The following is a 20,682-nucleotide window of genomic DNA, read 5'->3' as shown; positions in this document are numbered from 1 at the left end:
AAATGTACATCTGATCCATCAGATTAATGTGAATGTTTTTGGGGTAAATAAAGTCTATCTATAATCTATCTGTCTGTCTTCGTCTATTTGCATGTTCAAGAATGCATATGAGCATCATATTCACTCCGTTTCAGACTGAGTAACTTGAAACCCCTGATGTTTGTTCAGCCTGAGAGACTATGGTGATGCTAATATAGAAAAACAAGCTAATGACTTGCTAGTTACATAAGGGAGAATTAGAAAGTAAGCATGACTAGGGGAACTTATTTGATAAATGACAGAAAAGTTAGGAGGCCCAGACAGCTCTTTAAGTAACTATTAATTATGGGTCTGTAAAACATTATATGCATGTGGATATAAAACAAAGGCCAGAATATTTTCACACAGCTGTTATTCAACAGCCTCAGCATCTACAAACTTACATCATTGCACTCTCAGATTTTGTTCTCAGAATGCTGTTTAAACTCAGAGTTAAATCACAGCAAAAATTCTGTTCTTAAACAGTATGTTTGTCTTGATTTCCAGTAAAAATATTTAAGTCACTTAAATCAAGAAAATGGTTTGCTTGAATATTTGGTCTGTCTTTTATAGATGTCACACTGACTAAACATACATTATTTGAGACCAAAATTATTTGAGATATTTTTCAAAGGGTATATCTTGAATTAAGTTTATTTTTCTTATAACATTGGCAATAACAAAACAAGCAAACCAAAAAAAACTATTTGCTAATAAAAATAAACTTAATTCAAGTGACATGCTGTATAAACACTTGTGCTTATCAAGTACATTTGTCTTGTTTTAAGGATGTTAAGATATTTTATTAGAGAACAAGACAAAACTACTGATTACATTGTATTTTTAATTTTTTTTTCAGTGTTCAGCAGCCCCTGTCCTGTATCTGCCCTGTTTCCCTTTTGAAGTTTTTACCCCTGTGAAGAGCAGCACCGGCTGCCAGAGCAAATGACTCAGCATAGCCCATCTCTGGAAACACATTGTGTCCACCTGCTGGTTTGTGAGAAGACCTCGTGGGGTCAAGGTGTGAGTAGGGATTTAGCATTTCACACGCAATTATGACACAGAAACAAAGCTCTGGATTTGACTGGTAAGCCATTACAGGATTGCCTGCAATTATGTAGTTTACTGCTGGCTGATAGCATGGCTGACCCCTGATCTTTTTTTTAATGTGCGTGTGAGCATTTGCTTGCACGTGTGTAAATATTGAAGTGCTCTATAGAGTCAAGCAGGAAGAGTGACTTACAGAACACTCGTTGCCCCCGCACACTCTCATTCTGAGCAATTTGGTGATATTAATTAAATGGAGATCTTTTTTGTTTGTTTATAGTTTATTACATAAGTATGTCGTGACATAACAAAAACAACACTGAAGAAAAGGCCTTGTGTTTGGGTTAGATGGTTATCATAATAATGACAGCTGATAGGAGAAAACTGAGATAAGAGAAATGTGGACTATGTGGATCTGCAATACAAGCCCTTAAAGGGATTCACCCATTATAGAAGATTCCATCATTAGGCAGATTGTTAGCCTCAGTCAACATTCACTTTCATTGTATCTATATTCCATACAATGAAACCGAATGGTGATTGAGCCAAACATTCATATGGAGTCTGCATGTTAAATGTGTAAGCAGCAACCACTAATTCACTCATATGTTTGAAACAACCGTGACCCCCTACTCATGCCATTTTAATGAGAGCTTTTGCAGACATAGCTGACAATCTCATAATTCTAACCATGTTCCTAATCCTTTAAGAACCAGCAGAACTAAAAGCCGAAAGCAACAGTGTTTGAGACCAGATTTAATTGGATTTTATTCAGAATATGAAGTTTTTTAACAGTTCAAACACAAAACAAAAGATAACATCACTTTAACACCACAGGGTGTTCCATCAAAGACTCTTCTGGGACAAGATGTGTCTCCTGCTCATAATGAATGAGTAAATTCAAAGTTATCAGAATCCCGGATCATCACAGTTGCCACTGAAAGGCGCTTTTGCTAATAGTTATGGAGTTTGTTGAACTTATGGATTGTTTACTGGGTAAATGAGTTTGTTTGAGGCAGCACAGATTGAAGATTGACAGACTGGTCAAGGTGAACCATGACATAAAGCATTGCCAAAATAAAGAACAAGACAGCTATATCTGCATTCATTCAGAGGGAACATCTAGTGTTGCTGTCTTCATAATCAATTATGGTTGCACTTGGTTGGTGATCAAGAGAGGGACAGGTGGAGATGTTTTATAGGTCATCAGGTGCCGCAAGCTTCTCCAGAGTGGGCTCTACACCCCAGATATCATGGGCATACTGAGCGATGGTGCGGTCACTAGAAAACTTGCCAGAACCGGCGATGTTCATGATCACCTTCTTGGTCCATTCCTTAGGTTTCTGTCAAAAGACGAAGAATTGACAATTGAGAATAATCAAGGTTCAAAGACATTTCAGTTTTGTCAGCGAAGTGTTTAAAAAAATAAATTATTTATTACACTCACCTTATACAAAGCGCTGACTTTCTCTTGGCATTTCATGTAGTCTTCATAGTCAGCAAACACTTTAAACCTGAGCAGGGGAAAAACAAAATCCATGTACACAGGAATAGGACTGAGAAATACCTTAAAATCCTTTACACGCTCAGTTATAATTTAGTTTCTATAAATGTTAATATACAGTTACAGTGGGTTTTTGTGTAGTTAAGCTACAGTTTTAACTGTCTGTCAAAGTATACATGACACAATGTTTGAAGCAAGGACGTCAGCTGAGGAATTGTAAAATACACATTGCGTGTCACTGCTGTCTTTCGAAGCATGTGCACAACACCTACACAAATTGTGGTTTGCTAACGTGTTTACATGCTGCTCGAAGTCGAGCTACAATTGCATTATATACTGTAGGTCTGTTAGTTAAAGCACTTACATGACATTTTAAAAAGACAATTTATTGTTTTAGAATGGTTTAATATTAAGGTAAATATACTGTTCGTAAAAGATTCCTGCAGAGACGGTATTCCTGTCAATCACAAGGTTTCATTACAACCAGTGTTGTATGTAATCCAATTACAAAGTAATTATTTACTGTAATCTAACTACTTTTAAGTCAAAAGTAGTGTAATGCGTTACATTTTAAATTCTTGTAATAAGATTACAGTTACTAATTTTCAATGTAATTAGGGTCATTTTAGGGTTATGCTTTTTTCTAAAACTGTATATTATTTAATAGAATACATGAATTATGGCTCCGTAACGAGTCATTGTGAAGGAGAAATGTGAGGTGCTGAATGGATGAGTATAATGATGTATAAGTAAGAAATATAGACATTGTTTTGAGTTTGTTGAGTGGAAAAGTGTAATAAGCAATGTGATTATTCTTTCGGAAAAATAATTAGCAATTTGTAGTGGATTAGTATTTTAAGTAACTTACTAAACACTGATTACAAAGTATTGTGCCCCTTGCATTTTTATTTATCAAAGATTTTGGTTAATTTGATTGTATATTCAATTACAAATAAGAGTATTCTTAGCTTCGGTTAACACATGCCTATTTTCGGTTTTCTTCACATTTGCGCAACACAATGCCTCATAAAAGTGTCTCTGAATGCACTGAGAAATGCTGGTTTTGGTGTTTGTACTTATCTAGAAGGCCTGATTCAATAATTGTAGTAAGTGATATGAATGAACACATAAATGAAAGTACAGGTGAAACTCGAAAAATTAGAATATCGTGCAAAAGTTCATTAATTTCAGTAATTCAACTTAAAAGGTGAAACTAATATATTATATAGACTCATTACAAGCAAAGTAAGATATATCAAGCCTTTATTTGATATAATGTTGATGATTATGGCTTACAGCTTATGAAAACCCCAAATTCAGAATCTCAGAAAATTAGAATATTGTGAAAAGGTTCAGTATTGTAGGCTCAAAGTGTCACACTCTAATCAGCTAAACACCTGCAAAGGGTTCCTGAGCCTTTAAATGGTCTCTCAGTCTGGTTCAGTTGAATTCACAATCATGGGGAAGACTGCTGACCTGACAGTTGTGCAGAAAACCATCATTGACACCCTCCACAAGGAGGGAAAGCCTCAAAAGGTAATTGCAAAATAAGTTGGATGTTCTCAAAGTGCTGTATCAAAGCACATTAATAGAAAGTTAAGTGGAAGGGAAAAGTGTGGAAGAAAAAGGTGCACAAGCAGCAGGGATGACCGTGAGCCTGGAGAGGATTGTCAGGAAAAGGCCATTCAAATGTGTGGGGGAGCTTCACAAGGAGTGGACTGAGGCTGGAGTTACTGCATCAAGAGCCACCACACACAGACGGGTCCTGGACATGGGCTTCAAATGTCAAACGCCTTACCTGGGCTAAAGAAAAAAGAACTGGTCTGTTGCTCAGTGGTCCAAAGTCCTCTTTTCTGATGAGAGCAAATTTTGCACCTCATTTGGAAACCAAGGTCCCAGAGTCTGGAGGAAGAATGGAGAGGCACACAATCCAAGATGCTTGAAGTCCAGTGTGAAGTTTCCACAGTCTGTGTTGGTTTGGGGAGCCATGTCATCGGCTGGTGTTGGTCCACTGTGCTTTATTAAGTCCAGAGTCAACGCAGCCGCCTACCGGGACATTTTAGAGCACTTCATGCTTCCTTCAGCAGACAAGCTTTATGGAGATGCTGACTTCATTTTCCAGCAGGACTTGGCACCTGCCCACACTGCCAAAAGTACCAAAACCTGGTTCAGTGACCATGGTATTACTGTGCTTGATTGGCCAGCAAACTCGCTTGACCTGAACCCCATAGAGAATCTATGGGGCATTGCCAAGAGAAAGATGAGAGACATGAGACCAAACAATGCAGAAGAGCTGAAGGCCGCTATTGAAGCATCTTGGTCTTCCATAACACCTCAGCAGTGCCACAGGCTGATAGCATCCATGCCACGCCGCATTGAGGCAGTAATTAATGCAAAAGGGGCCCAAACCAAGTACTGAGTACATATGCATGATTATACTTTTCAGAGGGCCGACATTTCTGTATTTAAAATCCTTTTTTTTATTGATTTCATGTAATATTCTAATTTTCTGAGATTCTGAATTTGGGGTTTTCATAAGCTATAAGCCATAATCATCAAAATTATATCAAATAAAGACTTGAAATATCTTACTTTGCTTGTAATGAGTCTATATAATATATTAGTTTCACCTTTTAAGTTGAATTACTGAAATTAATGAACTTTTGCACGAAATTCTAATTTTTCGAGTTTCACCTGTATGTAGGAATATGGTTAAAATTAATTCTAGCATCTTGTAACAATGTCAAGCACTTGTTCACATTAAATGGTGTGGTAAGGTTGTATTTGTTAACATTAATTCACGTAATAATTAACATTAAATAACAATCAACAATACTTTTGCAGCACTTATTAATCTTGGTTAATGTACATGTTTACTTATAAATTCTTACATTCAAATTTGTATAATGTACGTTTACATTAGTTATAGCAATATGCGCTATTATACATGAAAAAAAACAATAATATTTTGATAAATTAACATTAATCAAGATTAAAAATGCAGTACAAAATGATTGTTTAAAGTAAGTTCATGGTACATAATGCATTAAATAATGTTAACAAATACTGTAGAACCTTATTGTAAAGTCTATGTATATTTGTGGGATTGTGTATGTGAAAGTTGCTCATCATGGTCGCAATACCTATCATTGTGCATTAGCATGTTGACGATGTCCTTAAAGAGGTCTGGTTGTTTTGGACTGAAGAAGCCACCTGCAATCTGGTCAATGGCCTGCTTCAGCTCAGGAATACGACTGTAGTACTCGAATGCATTGTATCTGCCAGATGGGAGAATATCACATCATTTACACATTGTAAGTGCTCTACTGATTCTGTTCTCAAGATCCCAAACCCTTGTGTCCCTACCAGGGCCGTATCTAGGCATAGGCGAACAAGGCGGTCCTCTAAGGCGCCACCACCTGGGGGCTCCAATGAGGAGGCCACTGTTGCCAAGCCACAATCTCCCTTAACCCTGGTCCCCAGATGGGTGCGTCTATAGGGATCTCGCCTAGGGCGCCAAAACGGCCCTTGTACCTACACTCTGATAATGTGATGTTTAGTCAATATACAGTGTGACATCTATAACAGACAGACCAAATATTCAAGCAAACCCTTTAACATCCATGGCTTCAACATCATCCACTCTCATGCCAAAGATGAAGAAGTTGTCCTCTCCTGCTTCTTCTGCCATCTCCACATTGGCTCCGTCCATGGTGCCGATAGTCAGAGCTCCATTCAGCATGAACTTCATATTGCCTGTTCCAGAAGCTTCTGTGCCAGCTGTGGAGATCTGCTCTGATAAGTCAGATGCAGGGATAGCTGAGAGAAAAAAATTAGAGGGATCAAACCTAACATAATTAAATATTCATGTGAAAATAAAGTAATATTCAGAACCATAAAATTCTCATTTGGTACCTTTCTCTGCAAGTGTGACCCTGTAGTTCTCCAGGAAAATGACTTTGAGACGGTCATCCACCACGGGGTCATTGTTGACCACCTCACCAATAGCCGTGATGAGACGAATGATCATTTTAGCAGTGTGGTAGCCTGGAGCAGCCTAGGTTGGATTGAACCAAAACCAGGTATAAAAATGTTCAATTCTAGAAGGTCTCTACCCTTATGTTGTTCCAAACCTGTATGGCTTTATTTCTTCTGTGGAATGCAAAACAGAGATGTTAGGCAGATTGTTAGCCTCAGTCACCATTCACTTTCATTATATGGAATAAGCATGCAATGAAAGTGAATGGTGACTGAGACATACTGCCTCATATCTCCTGTTCCATGGACGAAATAAAGCCATACTTGTTTGGAACAACATGATAGTGAGCAGATAATGACAGAATTTTAATTTGTTGGTTAACTATCCCTTTAACACAGATAAACTCACTTTTCCACCAATCATAATTGTTCTTGGGGTCCACTCCTTGTTAGGCTCCTTCTTGATACCTGCAAAATTAAAATAACACAGAAAGAAAATCATAATAATTTATAAAGCAGATGATGACAGAATATTTCCAGTTCCGGTCCTGGATGCCGGTTATCGTGCATAGCGGATTATTAATTATTGATGCATAACAACATTATGTTATGTCAGGTATTAAATCTTCAAGCCTAGAGATGATGGTACAAAAGGAATTGATTGTCATAATTTACTCATCCTCATGGTGTTCCTCAGTAACCATTTACTGTCATTGCATCTTTCTCCGTACAATGAAAGTGGATAGTGACTGAGGTAAACATTCTGCTTAACATCTGGTTTTGTGTTCCTCAGAAGAAAGTCAGATGGTTTTGAAACAACATGAGGGTAAGTAAATGACATAATTTTCAATTTTGATGAATCTATGTACTGATTAACATTGTCCCATGTCTGCCAAGTGGTTCAAACATCATCTGCAGCCTGAAACTGAAATTTTGAGTGAATGCACTAAGCTGCATAGAAAAGCTATAGGATGCTCCCTATTTAGTAAATGACAACCTCCAGTGTGCTGTCTGACTGCACTGGTCTCAGAAATGCACCTTATTTTCATCCCAACTCCACATTAAAGCCTCTGAAAGCAAAATTTTTTCAGCGTTTGGATGAACTCATTGATTCTCGATGTGATAATGCACAGCAAATATAGGATTTCTAAGTGAAAAATGTGCTTAAGTACACATTCGTGTACATTGTATTTAGCAGCGGGGTGTTTCATGATAAATCGCTGATAAATCCAATAAATGGCATATCGGATGAAACTAGAGGCTACAATTTTGACTCAAACTGGTTTCAATGTAAATACTTAATTAGGTTTCTAACCAGTTGTACATTTTGTTGGCGTTTCTCCAAAGACAAAATTAGCTGTAATTGGCATAATGCTATTTTGTCACAAGACTCTGTACACCGAAAATTTAACCCTTTACTAACACCCCAGAGTCTTCTGAATTTAAATTATGATTGCATATAGCAAAGCCAAAATACAACATACATGCATGTGTTCATGGGGTCACACGATGATAGCCATGGCTATTGGAGTTACCTAACAATGTGTTTGGTCATGACTATTTCATAATAAACCAGACTCTCTTGAACCTTATAGTTTAATTATTCCATGTGATTGAGAAAGACAAAACAAGGGTTGAAAGTACACAAACCACTCACGGTTGTAGAAAGTGATGATGTGCAGACAGTTGAGCAACTGCCTCTTGTACTCATGAATTCTCTTGACTTGAACGTCAAACATGGAGTTGGGGTTGATCTTTACTTTGTAGTGCTCTTCCAGGTGCACAGCAAACTTTAGTTTGTTCTCCTAAAAGAGGCAAGAATATATACAGAAATCAACTCTAAATTTTGATATAAATTCAAAATATCACAGATTTTTGTTTAGAAATGGGCCACATATCAATCCTTCCTAACCTGTTTCACTTTTGCAACATCGCGAATAAAAGCCTCGTCATTAACAAAATTGCGAAGTTTCTGCAGCTGATCCAGGTCACGGATGAAGTCCTCTCCGATTCTCTAACATGCAGAAATAATTGAGCATATGTTACTTACTCTATGTTAAATGGAGAATTTAACAAGAGGAATATGGTTATTATCACACGATGGCATTGCACATTATATAAAAGAGCAATTACTACTTCAGCGGAAACTAGACACAAGCTTTCTGCTGCCACTGTTGCCAATCATGTCTCAGTTATGTTAACAAGAAAAACATAAAAGTGTGTGAACAACTGTACCAACCTCTGCAATGACCTCAGCCAAGCCAGGGTTGCACATGACTAACCAGCGGCGAGGGGTGATTCCATTTGTTTTGTTCTGGAACTTGTGTGGGTCCATTTCATAGAAGTCTTTGAATCTGTGCATAAATATCACAGCAAAGTTAAAGTGATAGCTCTCCCAAAAATGAAACTTCTGTCATCATTTACTCACCCTCATATTGTTACAACCCTTTTTTATCTTGCTTCTTTGGAACACAGAAGGAGACGTTAGGCAGAATGACAGCCTCAGCCACCATTTACTTTTATTATATGGAAAAAAGATGCAATAAAAAAAGATGCATTGATGCAGTCTCAATGGTGACTGAAACCAACGTACTGTCTAATATAAATAAAGTCATGTGGGTGAGTAAATAATGACAGCATTTTCATTTTACATTAAATATCCCTTTAAACAATATGCAAAGGATCTATTGGTTAACACAGTTTGTAATGTAGGCTGATGTGTGTTGGCAAGTGATACATTATACATACACGGTAGCTTTGAGGATGTCAGAGTGAATACGGGCTACACCATTGACTGCATGAGAGCCAACGATACACAGATGAGCCATGTTGACTCTCTTCTGTGAGCCCTCCTCAATCATAGACATGCGGCGCAGACGGTCCACATCGCCGGGGTAAAGAGATGCAATGCGCTACAAAAACAAACACAGACTGTGTACTACAAAAAAACTTAAAAGCTCAATAATAATAACTGGCCTTAGAGCAGCTAGCTTGCCAGACAGACAGACAGACAGATAGATCTGAGGTGTTCTGAGTTATTTCTGGGCAGCTGCTGTGATTTTCTAGTTTGTAAGGTGTTCTGGATGTTTACAAGGTGGTTGCTAACAGTTACATGCACAGATTTGTTTTTTTTTTAATTAGTAATTATAAATAATCTAGTATATACTGTACATATTTTCCTTTTCTTTATCACAAATAATAGCCTATTCTGTTATATTTCTCACAAAAAGCACCATGGTAATACTCTTTCAAAACAAAAATGAGAAAATGTTTCTTTTCTCTGAGGGCCCTTCAACTAGACTGTTAGCGAAGGGTACATTCATACAGTAATGCCATGTTTCCTTCAGAGTACCCACTTCAAGGTCTCTGCAGTTCAGAGTGAGAATAGGGCACTGGGAGGATCACTTACGATTGGAATATGTCCCCGATCTGCACACTTTTTAAAGGTACCTCTGCTTAAATTTCTTTAATACGTCTGCGATTTACAAAGAAATCTCATTATGACACATTATTACTGTTATTGTGAGATTATGAAGAGATTTTAAAAGAAAATTATAATTTATTGTTTTAACTTAATAATTAAAATGTTCCCCCTTTTTCTGGATGACCAAAAGGGCAACTTTAGATTTGTGAACGAAAGGGCTTGCGTCCCTTCTGCCCCTGTTCTGTGCACGTCAGTGGTTGCTAATGTGATCTGGCTGGTTGCTAGGACATTGCTAGGTGATAGACAGACAGACAGACAGACAGATAGACATGGATTGATGATTGTATTAATGCCAGACCTCCAGGTGGCGTCGATTTATCTCATAGATGATCTCGAGGTGGCGGGGCAGCAGGGTATGGAACAGGTCGATAGGCCAGCGTTCCAGAGCCTCAGGCAGCACAGTGTGGTTGGTGTAGGCACAGGTCTTCACACAGATGTCCCACGCCTGCAGGGAGTGAGGAAGACAACACAGATTGGCTTACAATTTATCTGGTGGATTATGTTTGCATTATAAGCACCATAACGCACTACCAATGGGATTTATTAACACTTCCCAACTAAAAATAAAACATTAAAAGAGAATAGCTGGTTTTTAATGCTAGTGTGCTGGTGTTCCAAAAATGCTTTTTTACTATCTTAACCAGCATTGTTTGGTTAAACAGCAATATTACCAAAAAATTGAAAATGTGTACTGGTCGACCAGCTTCACCAGAACCTAACCAGCATAAACTAGCTTAATCCAGCAAGGTAATTGCATTCTGGATTAGCAGATGGGCTTTATTTAATGTTTAGTACCAATAAGGGACAAAAATATATATCTTTTTTAAATGTACTGTATGAAGAATAGTGAATGTAATGATGTTATTAAGAATCATGTCCACATACAGTATTGGAAGGAACAACTATCTGAGGTTCATTGTACTTTGTTGCCCTCTAGTGCTATAGCCTGTGGTTGTTTGATACAAACAATTCTATAAACTGCTTGAGCAAAGAAAAGATTCATTTACATTATATTTACTGCAAAAATAATTATAAATCACATTTGATAACAAATTATCTGCCTCAAACCTTCTCCCAGGGTAGCTTCTCTTCATCAACCAGCACTCTCATCAACTCAGGGATAGCCAAGGCAGGGTGAGTGTCATTCAGCTGAATGGCCACCTGAGAGCAGCCAAACAAAACGATAAAAAGAAGCCTTGAAAGTCATGGCAAAGAGCAGCACTCTGACACTCACTTCCTTCTCTCCTGAAAGTAATACTAAACACAAACAGATTTCATTTTAGAAATCTGTATGGATGGGGTGATGGAGCTAACCTTCTCAGGCAGAGTGCTGAAATCAGTGCGCACAGTCTCCCTGGAGCCAAACTTGGAGGTCTTGAAGCGACGAATTATGTCTTGGAGAGTCGCAGCCACCACAAAGTACTCCTGCTTCAGTCTGAGCTCCTTACCCTCAAAGAACTGTATGGAGACAGGGACCAAAAACTTCAGGCAAGCATTTCAAATCCACTCAATAACCAACCAACTGTAAAAATTGTGGTTGTCCTTAAGTGCTAACTTTGAACAATTTGCAGAAAGCCAATGGTGTGGTACTGACGTTGTCATTAGGGTAGAGCACACGAGAGATGTTCTCAGCCAAGTTCCTGTCTAGCACGGCCTGAATATAGCCACCAACATTAACTGAGAATGGGAAGAGAATGTGTGAGAAAGATTATGATGTCATTTGTTTTTAGCTAAAAAAGTAGCTACAATAACTGTTATTGATACTCACAGTCCTTCAGGTTAAAATCGCAAGGGGCCTTGGCAGACCACAGTCTCATGGTGTTTACTATGTTGTTTCTGTAGCCGGGTACAGGGGTGTCATATGGCAAAGCCAAGACAACCTATAAACACAATAGAAAACAGGTTGGGTGATTCCCACAAAAACTCACAAGAACATTTCATAACGCCAACTAAAATACCATATTTAGAATTTTAAGCCTATACAATTAAGCCTACATTTAGGACCTTTAAGATTTTTTAAATTGTAACATTATTTTCAGGACACTGAAAGGGATAGTTCACCCAAAAATAATCATTTACTCAACCTCATGCCATCCCAGATGTGTACGACTTTCTCTCTTCTGCTGAACACAAACGAAGATGTTTAGAAGAATATCTCGGCTCTGTAGGTCCTCACATTGCAAGTGAATGGGTAGCAAAATTTTGAAAGCCCAAAGAGCACATAAACACAGTGTAAAAGAAATCCATAAGACTCCATTGGTTTATTCCATATCTTCAGAAGCAATATGATAAGTGTGTGTGTGAGAAACAGACCAATATTTAAGTCCTTTTTTATGATGCGTCACCACCTTTAACTTTACTTTTAAATAATTTTTCTTTTGTTTTTGGCAATTCGCATTCTTCGTGCATATTGCCATCTACTGGGCAGGGAGATATTGATCTGTTTCTCACCCACACCTATCATATCTCTTCTGAAGACATGGATTTAACCACTGGAGTCGTATGAATTACTTTTATGCTGCCTTTATGTGCTTTTTGGAGCTTCAAAATGTTTGTTCCCATTCACTTGCATTATGAGGACTTACAGAGCCGGGATTTTCTTCTACAGCCATGGCCAAAAGTTTTGGCAGTGACATAAATTTTGTGTTTTGCAAAGTTTGCTGCTTTAGTATTTGTAGATTATTTTTTCACATGTTTCTGTGGTATACTGGAAAACAATTATACGTTTTTAAGTTTAAAGGCTTTTATTGGCAAAAACATTCAATATATGCAAAGAGTCAATATTTACAGTGTTGGCCCTTGTTCTTCATGACCTCTGCAATTCGCTCTGGCATGCTGGATATCAGCTTCTGGGCCAAATCCTGACTGATGGTGATCCATTATTTTTGATGGTCTCAGGATGCTTCACTGTTGACATGACACAGGACTCATGGTAGCTTTCAACTTTTCTTCTCCAGACTTTTGATTTTCCAGATGTCCCAAACAGTTGGAAGGGGGCTTCATCAGAAAAAATAACTTTGCACCAGTCTTCTGCTGTCCAATCCTTGTAATTCCTGCAGAATTTCAGTCTGTCCTTGATGTTTTTCTTGGAGAGAAGTGGCTTCTTTGCTGCCCTTCTTGACACCAGGCCATTGTCCAAAAGTCTTCGCCTCACTATGGGTGCAGATGCACTCACACCAACCTGCTGCCAATATCGAGCAAGCTCTGCACTGGTGGTGACACGATTCCATAGCTGACTCCTCAGGAAGAGACATTCTGGCGCTTGCTGGACACTCTGGGACGTCCTGAAGTCTTCTTCAATGCAGTTGAACCTCTCTCCTTGAAGTTCTTGATGATCTGGTAAATGGTTCTTTCAGGCGCAATATTCTTTGCAGCAATTTCCTTGCATGTGAGGCCATTTTGATGCAAAGCAATGATGGCTGCATGTCTTTCTTTAGAGGTAAACATTGCTAACAAGAACACAATGATTGGAAGCACTTCTTCCCTTCTTTTTTAGCAATCAGTCTGCTCTTATAATCCAATCAGAATGATAGAGTGATTTCACCTGACTAGTACTCATTCACACTTTCCCACACTGATATGATTGGAGAAATTATGTTAGTTGGTAATTTTGTGCCAGGACCAAACAAACTGAGAAATTTGAGTTTTTGTGATAAAGTAAATTTTTTTGGCCAATGAAGCTTTTTGCAATTATTTAAAATGCATCTGATCACTCTGCACAATAATCTAGAGACAATGTAAATCAACACTACAACAACTGAAGCAGAAAACTTTGCGAAACACAAAATGTATGTCACTGCCAATACTTTTGGCCACGACTGTAAAAATCTTGTTTGTGTTCTGCAGAAGAAAGAAAATCATACACATCTGAGATGATAAGAGAATTTTCATTTTTGAGCGAATTATCCCTTTAAGCATATTTTACCACCCAATTCTTATTACTGTGACACTATACTTTTTGAGACATTTTACTTTTACTATTCCCATTGTTTTCAATGAAGATCGTTACCACCACAGTTTTCTTTTTTCTTTTTTTTCCACTTTATTACAGTAAGAGGCTGTTGTACAATGACTTTTTAAAATAAAATCATCAAAAACTTAAAGACAATCCCCAGGAAGTATTAATATGATGTATAAGTTATGAGAATTGGGTGGTAAAATGTGCATAACTTTCACAAAATGTAAGTCATGAAAAGTCTGTTTTAATGCTACAATTAATGTATTTGTTTCTTTTGATTCTGAAGTAAAATATAACCAGGACACTTTCCTGACAGGTTTCATAAGAACCACTCTGTTTAGTGAGTATTTGTAACTACAATTTGCACACAAAACCAGCTACAGGTTCAAGAATAATAATGTATGTCAAACCTGAGTGTCCACCCATTTGATTCCATCTGGGTGATGCTCTGTCCTACCATAAAATTGCACAGGGCGCATATATTCTGGACGGGCTTTCTCCCATGGGTTACCATACCGCAACCAGTCATCTGCCTCTTCAACCTGTCAATCATTAATGTTATAACATTTTCGTCATAAAATTATTGTCATAGGTAATATTTCTACACAATATTATTTTCAAAATACTTTTCTGAAGAAATTATCAACAGAATATAAATATAAGTATTTTCTAAAGAAAATGTGAGTGATGCTTGCCCATGCAATGCTGTATATATATATATATATATATATATATATATATATATATATATATATATATATATATATATATATATATATATACACACACACACACACTCACTGAGCACTTCATTAGGAACACTATGGTCCTAATAAAGAGCCAAATGTGGTCTTCTGCTGTTGTAGCCCATCCGCCTCAAGGTTCAACGTGTTGTGCATTCTGAGATAATATTCAGCTCACTACAATTGTACAGAGGGGTCACCTGAGATACCGTAGCCTTTCTGTCAGCTCAAACCAGTCTGGCTATTCTCCATTGACCTTTCTCATCAACAAGGCATTTCGGTCCACAGAACCGCCACTCACTTGATGTTTTTTGTTTTTGGCACCATTCTGAGTAAATTCTGGAGACTGTTGTGTGTGTGAAACTCTCAGGAGATCAGCAGTTACAGAAATACTCAAACCAGCCACAAACAATCATGCCGCACTCTAAATCACTGAGATACATTTTTTTCCTCCATTCTGATGGTGGATGTGATCATTAACTGAAGCTAATAAAGCTAATGAATTTATGCACTGTACTGCTGCCACATGATTGGCTGATTAGGTAATCGCATGAGTAAGTGTACAGGTGTTCCTTATAAAGTGCTAAGTGAGTATAATTATTTAATATTTCACATTATTACAAATTACTGAAGGTCATTTAATCTACCTGCCAGCCATTGGCGATTTTCTGGTTGAAGATTCCGAATTCATAGCGAATGCCATAACCATAAGAAGCCAGGCCAAGAGAGGCCATAGAGTCCAGGAAGCAAGCTAACACAGAAAGAGAGAGAGAGCAACCGTGAGTATTATGAGAAAAATAATTATCTTAGCTGTAAAAAGTACTCTATTTTCAAAAGTTTGAGGATTGAATCGCTATCATCTGACTTTCTTGGGCAATGTTCAATAAATCCATACTGTGAATAATGCTTATTTTAAAGCACAAGGAACAAAGAGGAGGGAGATCAGATTACAAACCAGCCAGACGGCCAAGGCCTCCGTTTCCAAGTCCAGCATCTTCCTCCATCTCCTGGAGCTCCTCCATGTCTAGACCCAGCTGAAAAACACAGCATGTAATGATTCACTGCTTTACTCAAAATAGTCAACATTCCTGCATCATCACATATCTATGATACAACCCTGACTGAATGAATGAAGCCAAGTTAATTTAGGTTTCATGGAGTTGCCCAACCTGATACATGGCCTCATCACAAGCGTTCTCCAAAGCCAGGTTCACCATGGTATTCTGCAGGGTACGACCCATGTAGAACTCCAGAGAGAGGTAGTACACACGCTGAGGGCACAGCAAAAGAGAACAAGTCACATGCCTTTTATTTGATTTGTTTATGACATTTTAGTTTTTTATTTGAAACTTGTCAAAGATTTACACTATATGGCTGAAAAATTGTGAACACCCCAACCCCACACTTTAATGAGCATTTAAATTCAAAACTGTTGGCATTAACAGGGAGTTCTAATAAGGTTTTACCACTAGATGTTGTCACATGGCTGTGGGAATTTGCTCCATTCAGACTCAAGAGCATCAATGAAACCATGGCAGGGCTTTGTGCAGGCCAATTTCTTCCACACTAGATAATTTTTTGTAAAGGGTCAGAAAAGGGTCCTCGCCAAACTGTTGCCACAAAATTGGCATAGCACATTTCTTTAGAATGTCATATGCCACAGCATTAAGATTTGTCTTTACTGGAATTAAGTGGCCTAGACAAATATGTTAATTAGAAGGTGGTGTCATCATACTTTTGGCATGTAGTGACACATGTAGTGTATATTTAGAAATGCAGAATGGACAGTTATGTTGGATATGTGATTCATAAGTTTATAGTTTATATTCATGGGCTAAAAACTTGTCAAATGCCTAAGGACTATTTTTAGACTACATTAAAGGTTATTTTAACACTCTAGCAGAGGGCTGACACACTGGATGAGACCTAAAGGGAGGCAATCTGATACTGTTCTTGTTGTAGCCGTGACATTTTAGGCGTTTCCTTTAGTGTTCTTGGGTATGAAAAGCAAGAGAGAAAAAGAGAGATAGACAGTGGAGGTGAGAGGGTGTGTATGGGGTTCGAGCAGCTGAAAAAGACTGGGCAGTGAGTGAAGAAGGTCACTGGTGTTATGTAACACTGGCATTTTGAGTCATCACCAAAAATAAAATAACCAACAGTGAGGTCGCCAGCAAAGGTTACAGGGAGCGTAACGGTGTGCTCTCCAGCAGCTAATGAAGAAGGGTTCACACTAACATGTTGTACGACTTCTACATAATCTAAACTGCCTTTTGATTAAAAACAAATTATACAATATTATAAAGAGGTTAAAGGGATTGTTCACCCCCCAAAAAACTAAAATCTTAGCCTCAAGATGTCCCAAACCTAAATGGCTTTTTTTTTTTGTCTTTTTTTTTTGTCCCTGGAACACAAAAAGAGATGTTAGGCAGAATGAAAGCCTCAGTCACCATTCACATTGATTTTATGGAAAATAAAAGATGCAATGAAAGTGGATGGTGACTGAGACTAACATGCTGCTGAACATCTCCTTTTGTGTTCCACAGAGGGTTAAGTAAATGATTACAGAATTGTAATTTTTGAGTGAACTGTCCCTTGCAATTATAGGTAAACTATCTGCCCAGTCTATCAATTTGATAGCATCCAAAAGCTTCTTTAAATGTTTTGGATTTCAAAAAGAAAATTCTCTCATAATTTACTCACATCATACCATCCAAAATGTGTATGACTTTCTTTCTTCTGATGAACACAAACGAAGATGTTTAGAAGAATATCTCAGTTATGTAGGTCCATATCATGCAAGTGAATGGTGGCCAGAGCTTTGAAGCTCCAAAAAGCACATAAAGGCAGCCAGGGCTGAGGAGTAACGAAATACATGTAACAGGATTACGTATTTAAAATACAAAATACAAGTAACGTTATTCCACTACAGTTACAATTGAAATAATTGGTATTTAGAATACAGGGACATTCAAAAAGGATTTTGATTACAAAAGAGATTACTTTGCATTTTATTGTCATTTGTTTCATTGAATATTTAGTCCTTTCAGATGGAAAACATTTATACATATAAATGATGCAGAGAAACACATTCTTATGATGTGTTACATTCATACGAGCAGACAGAGAAATACGTTTGAAGTAAATTTGGAGCAAAAGAAATATAAATAAATCTTGTGTAAGTTGTCAGATTTACGCTAATATAAAATGCTGTTTCTAGCCATTTTACATGCACATGTTCCTTGGCACGATCATATTTTTTTATCAGGACAATTCACGTTGGATCATAATTTCTTTTTTTTCTAGTTAGACCTTTGATATTAGGGCAAAATTCATATACCTAATAATACTTTTTTTATTGTTTTCCTGTAAAAATATCTAAAACGCCTTAAAACAAGATCAGTTTGATTTATCTTATTTTAGAAACAACACTGCATAATATATTTAGATTTTTCAGAGAATGTATTTTTAACATGTGTATTTTGTCTTACTGTACTGACAGAGATTTTATAGTCAAAACAAGTGAAAACAAATCTACCAGTGCTGAAGAAGTAATCCAAAGTTTTTAGAATACTTTACTAACCTTGAGGAATCTAATGGAATATTAATAATACAAATTACATTTTACAGCATGTATTCTGTAATCTGTAGTGGAATACATTTCAAAAGTAACCCTCCCAACCAGCATAAAAGTAATCCATAAAACTCTTCTGAAGTGACCCAATCGATTGTGGGTGAGAACAGACCAAAATATAACTCCTTTTTATACTATAAACCATGACATCAGCAGTCTACTTGGCGATCATGATTTCATGCTTGATTACACTACCTAGCGCCACCTAGTGCTCTGTACATGTGTCAAGCACTAGTAAGTATAATCACGCTTTAAATCATCATCGTGTCTACAGACTGCAATAGCATGAGTTCCAGAGAAAATGGAGTTACATTTTAGTCAGTTCTCACCCAAAATCGATTCGATCCGATTTAAAAAGACATGAATTAAACAACAATGGAATACTCTTATGCTGCCTTTATGTGCTTTTTTACTTGCATTATATGGACTTACAGAGCTGAAATATTCTTACAAAATCTTAGTTTGTGTTCTGCAGAAGAAAGAAATTCATACATATCTGGGATAGCATGAGGATGAGTAAATTATGAGAGAATTTTACTTTTTGGGTAAACTTTTTCTTTAAATTTCTGGAATTGGTTTCTTAGATAAAGCATGTGAGGGGAATGCTGCTCTACTGTATATTCTGGATCATTCCTGCACTGTTGGCTGACCTCCAGACAAATGACAGTCACACTTTTCTTTCTAAAAGGTTTATTGCAAATGCCCACCCAAATAGTAAGGAAAGGATCTAAATGTAGTTTCGTAGATCAAAGGGTGCATGGAAGGAAATAATTTCTACTAATTTTACAGTTAATTACAAGAGGTATAATACACCTTTCACTTCCTTGACATTATAAATAAGTCTATACAGTGTTTATGTAACTCTAAGCGATACTCTGACGGTTTATAATGAGATAAATTTACATCTCACTTGTTCCGCCCATATACGGTTTCTACAGTGACCTTTTTAGGGAGCAACTTTGACCTTTTTATCCTAGACAACTTTTCTATCCAGGGACCTTGGGCTAGACTGGAGAGGAAAAGGTCAGGGATGCTGAACACTGCTATCAACTCCTATCTTCTCTCCAACTCATGGATTTTATTGCCATGAGCACTTATGCTGTAACACTGCTGCTTGGTTGTTCTAGTATTTACTGTAAAATAAAGAAGATCCCTCAAGTAAACTTTCCACTGAAATATAATATGCTCTAGATATTAAAAGGGATGGTTGAAAATATCGACTCATTTAAAAGTTTAGATGCTTTCTTGGTTGGAAATTTTAATCTAAATCTAAAAATCACACACCATTTCAAGATGCTTTAGTAACATGCATGCACATGACAGGATGTACATAAAACTGTGACCAGACTGGCAACCGTGCATTATTGTGCTAGTAAAGTATGTATATACTGTATCATGCTATTGTATCAGAATCATTTATTCATCATCCCATTGTAAAGAACTGTATATCAGTGAGTTGAGACAGATGGTGTGCTAGACCAAAGGTTTACAAAAGTTGCACTTTGTTTTATCTGTAAACTTGTTTAGAGCTGGATGTTTGTAGAGGGTGCTGATCATGGTTTACCCGAGGAGCTCTCGGAGATGGAGGGTCACAAAAGGTCAACATTACTGTGGCCCTAAAAAGACCCTTACCACTGTAGCGCCCTCCTCATCATGCACAAATTTCATGGTATTATAGGCTGTGTGATTATAACTGATTGTCTGTCATCTTACGTTCTTATGAGACCATGTGCAAAAATCTGACTTTATGTATTTATTTATTTTCTTGTAGTAGTAGTAGCAACGTCATGCATGCACTTGCTTTAGTTATGGTGCAATCTCGACATGCATGAACTTACTTTGGGGTCTTTCTCGTAATAACTCTGCTGTGTTCTGATCCATCTGCCTACCAAATGGTCTCTGACTGTGTTCGCGAGAGCAAAGTAATAATCCCGTTTTGTAGCTACATTCCTGTCCTTTACCAGCGTGAAATGCAAATGGCGATTAAAGTTTGTCTTCAAGTCTGCGACATTCTCCACACCGGCGAGTCCCCTCACAGAAATCTGCTTCTTTTTGTCGTGGTCTGACAGTGGTTTGGACATGATGATGGTTCGGGTAAAAATTTAAACACCAAGCAACACACAGCGATCTGTCACAGCAGCACCCATTCAACAGTCACAGCTCTCGGGATTTAAAGTTTACCTCATGAAAATTGATTACTAGGCGGGGAGTGCTCACAGTCAAGCACCAATGAAGTTTTCAATATGCAAATCAGCCAACTGCGCTATTTGAACAAATGGACGGGGATTTAAAGGGATAGTTCCGGGATTCACATCTGAG

At 37.5% G+C, this 20,682-nt stretch overlaps 1 protein-coding gene across 1 annotated transcript; it reads right to left on the bottom strand.

Moving 5' to 3' along the window:
• Window positions 1-1,808: 1,808 nt before the first annotated feature.
• Window positions 1,809-20,517, bottom strand: LOC127628027 (glycogen phosphorylase, muscle form-like). Its single transcript, XM_052104677.1, has 20 exons — window positions 20,202-20,517; window positions 15,902-16,003; window positions 15,688-15,766; window positions 15,380-15,483; window positions 14,400-14,531; window positions 11,800-11,911; window positions 11,626-11,708; window positions 11,346-11,489; window positions 11,100-11,192; window positions 10,330-10,476; window positions 9,296-9,459; window positions 8,787-8,901; window positions 8,460-8,561; window positions 8,205-8,352; window positions 6,957-7,015; window positions 6,485-6,626; window positions 6,181-6,388; window positions 5,713-5,847; window positions 2,513-2,579; window positions 1,809-2,408 (listed from the first exon to the last, which is right to left on the bottom strand). The coding sequence occupies exons 1-20, from the start codon at window positions 20,442-20,444 to the stop codon at window positions 2,262-2,264; spliced, it is 2,526 nt and encodes an 841-aa protein (XP_051960637.1). The 5' UTR covers window positions 20,445-20,517; the 3' UTR covers window positions 1,809-2,261.
• Between the last annotated feature and the right edge of the window lie 165 nt (window positions 20,518-20,682).

The sequence above is a fragment of the Xyrauchen texanus genome, chromosome 34 (genome assembly GCF_025860055.1).
Source record: "Xyrauchen texanus isolate HMW12.3.18 chromosome 34, RBS_HiC_50CHRs, whole genome shotgun sequence".
Taxonomy (NCBI): domain Eukaryota; kingdom Metazoa; phylum Chordata; class Actinopteri; order Cypriniformes; family Catostomidae; genus Xyrauchen; species Xyrauchen texanus.
Note: the sequence above shows the minus strand (reverse complement) of the source record. Positions and strands in the feature narration are given on the sequence as shown.

What these genes read in the sequence shown, in the direction of transcription:
- LOC127628027 (XM_052104677.1), bottom strand. Translation starts at nt 20,444, where the DNA reads ATGTCCAAACCACTGTCAGACCACGACAAAAAGAAGCAGATTTCTGTG. An exon ending in TCAGCACTCTGCCTGAGAAG is followed by an intron (nt 11,193 to 11,345) that starts GTTAGCTCCATC and finishes GGCTGCTCTCAG; the next exon opens with GTGGCCATTCAGCTGAATGA. An exon ending in AGAAGCTACCCTGGGAGAAG is followed by an intron (nt 10,477 to 11,099) that starts GTTTGAGGCAGA and finishes CACTCCCTGCAG; the next exon opens with GCGTGGGACATCTGTGTGAA.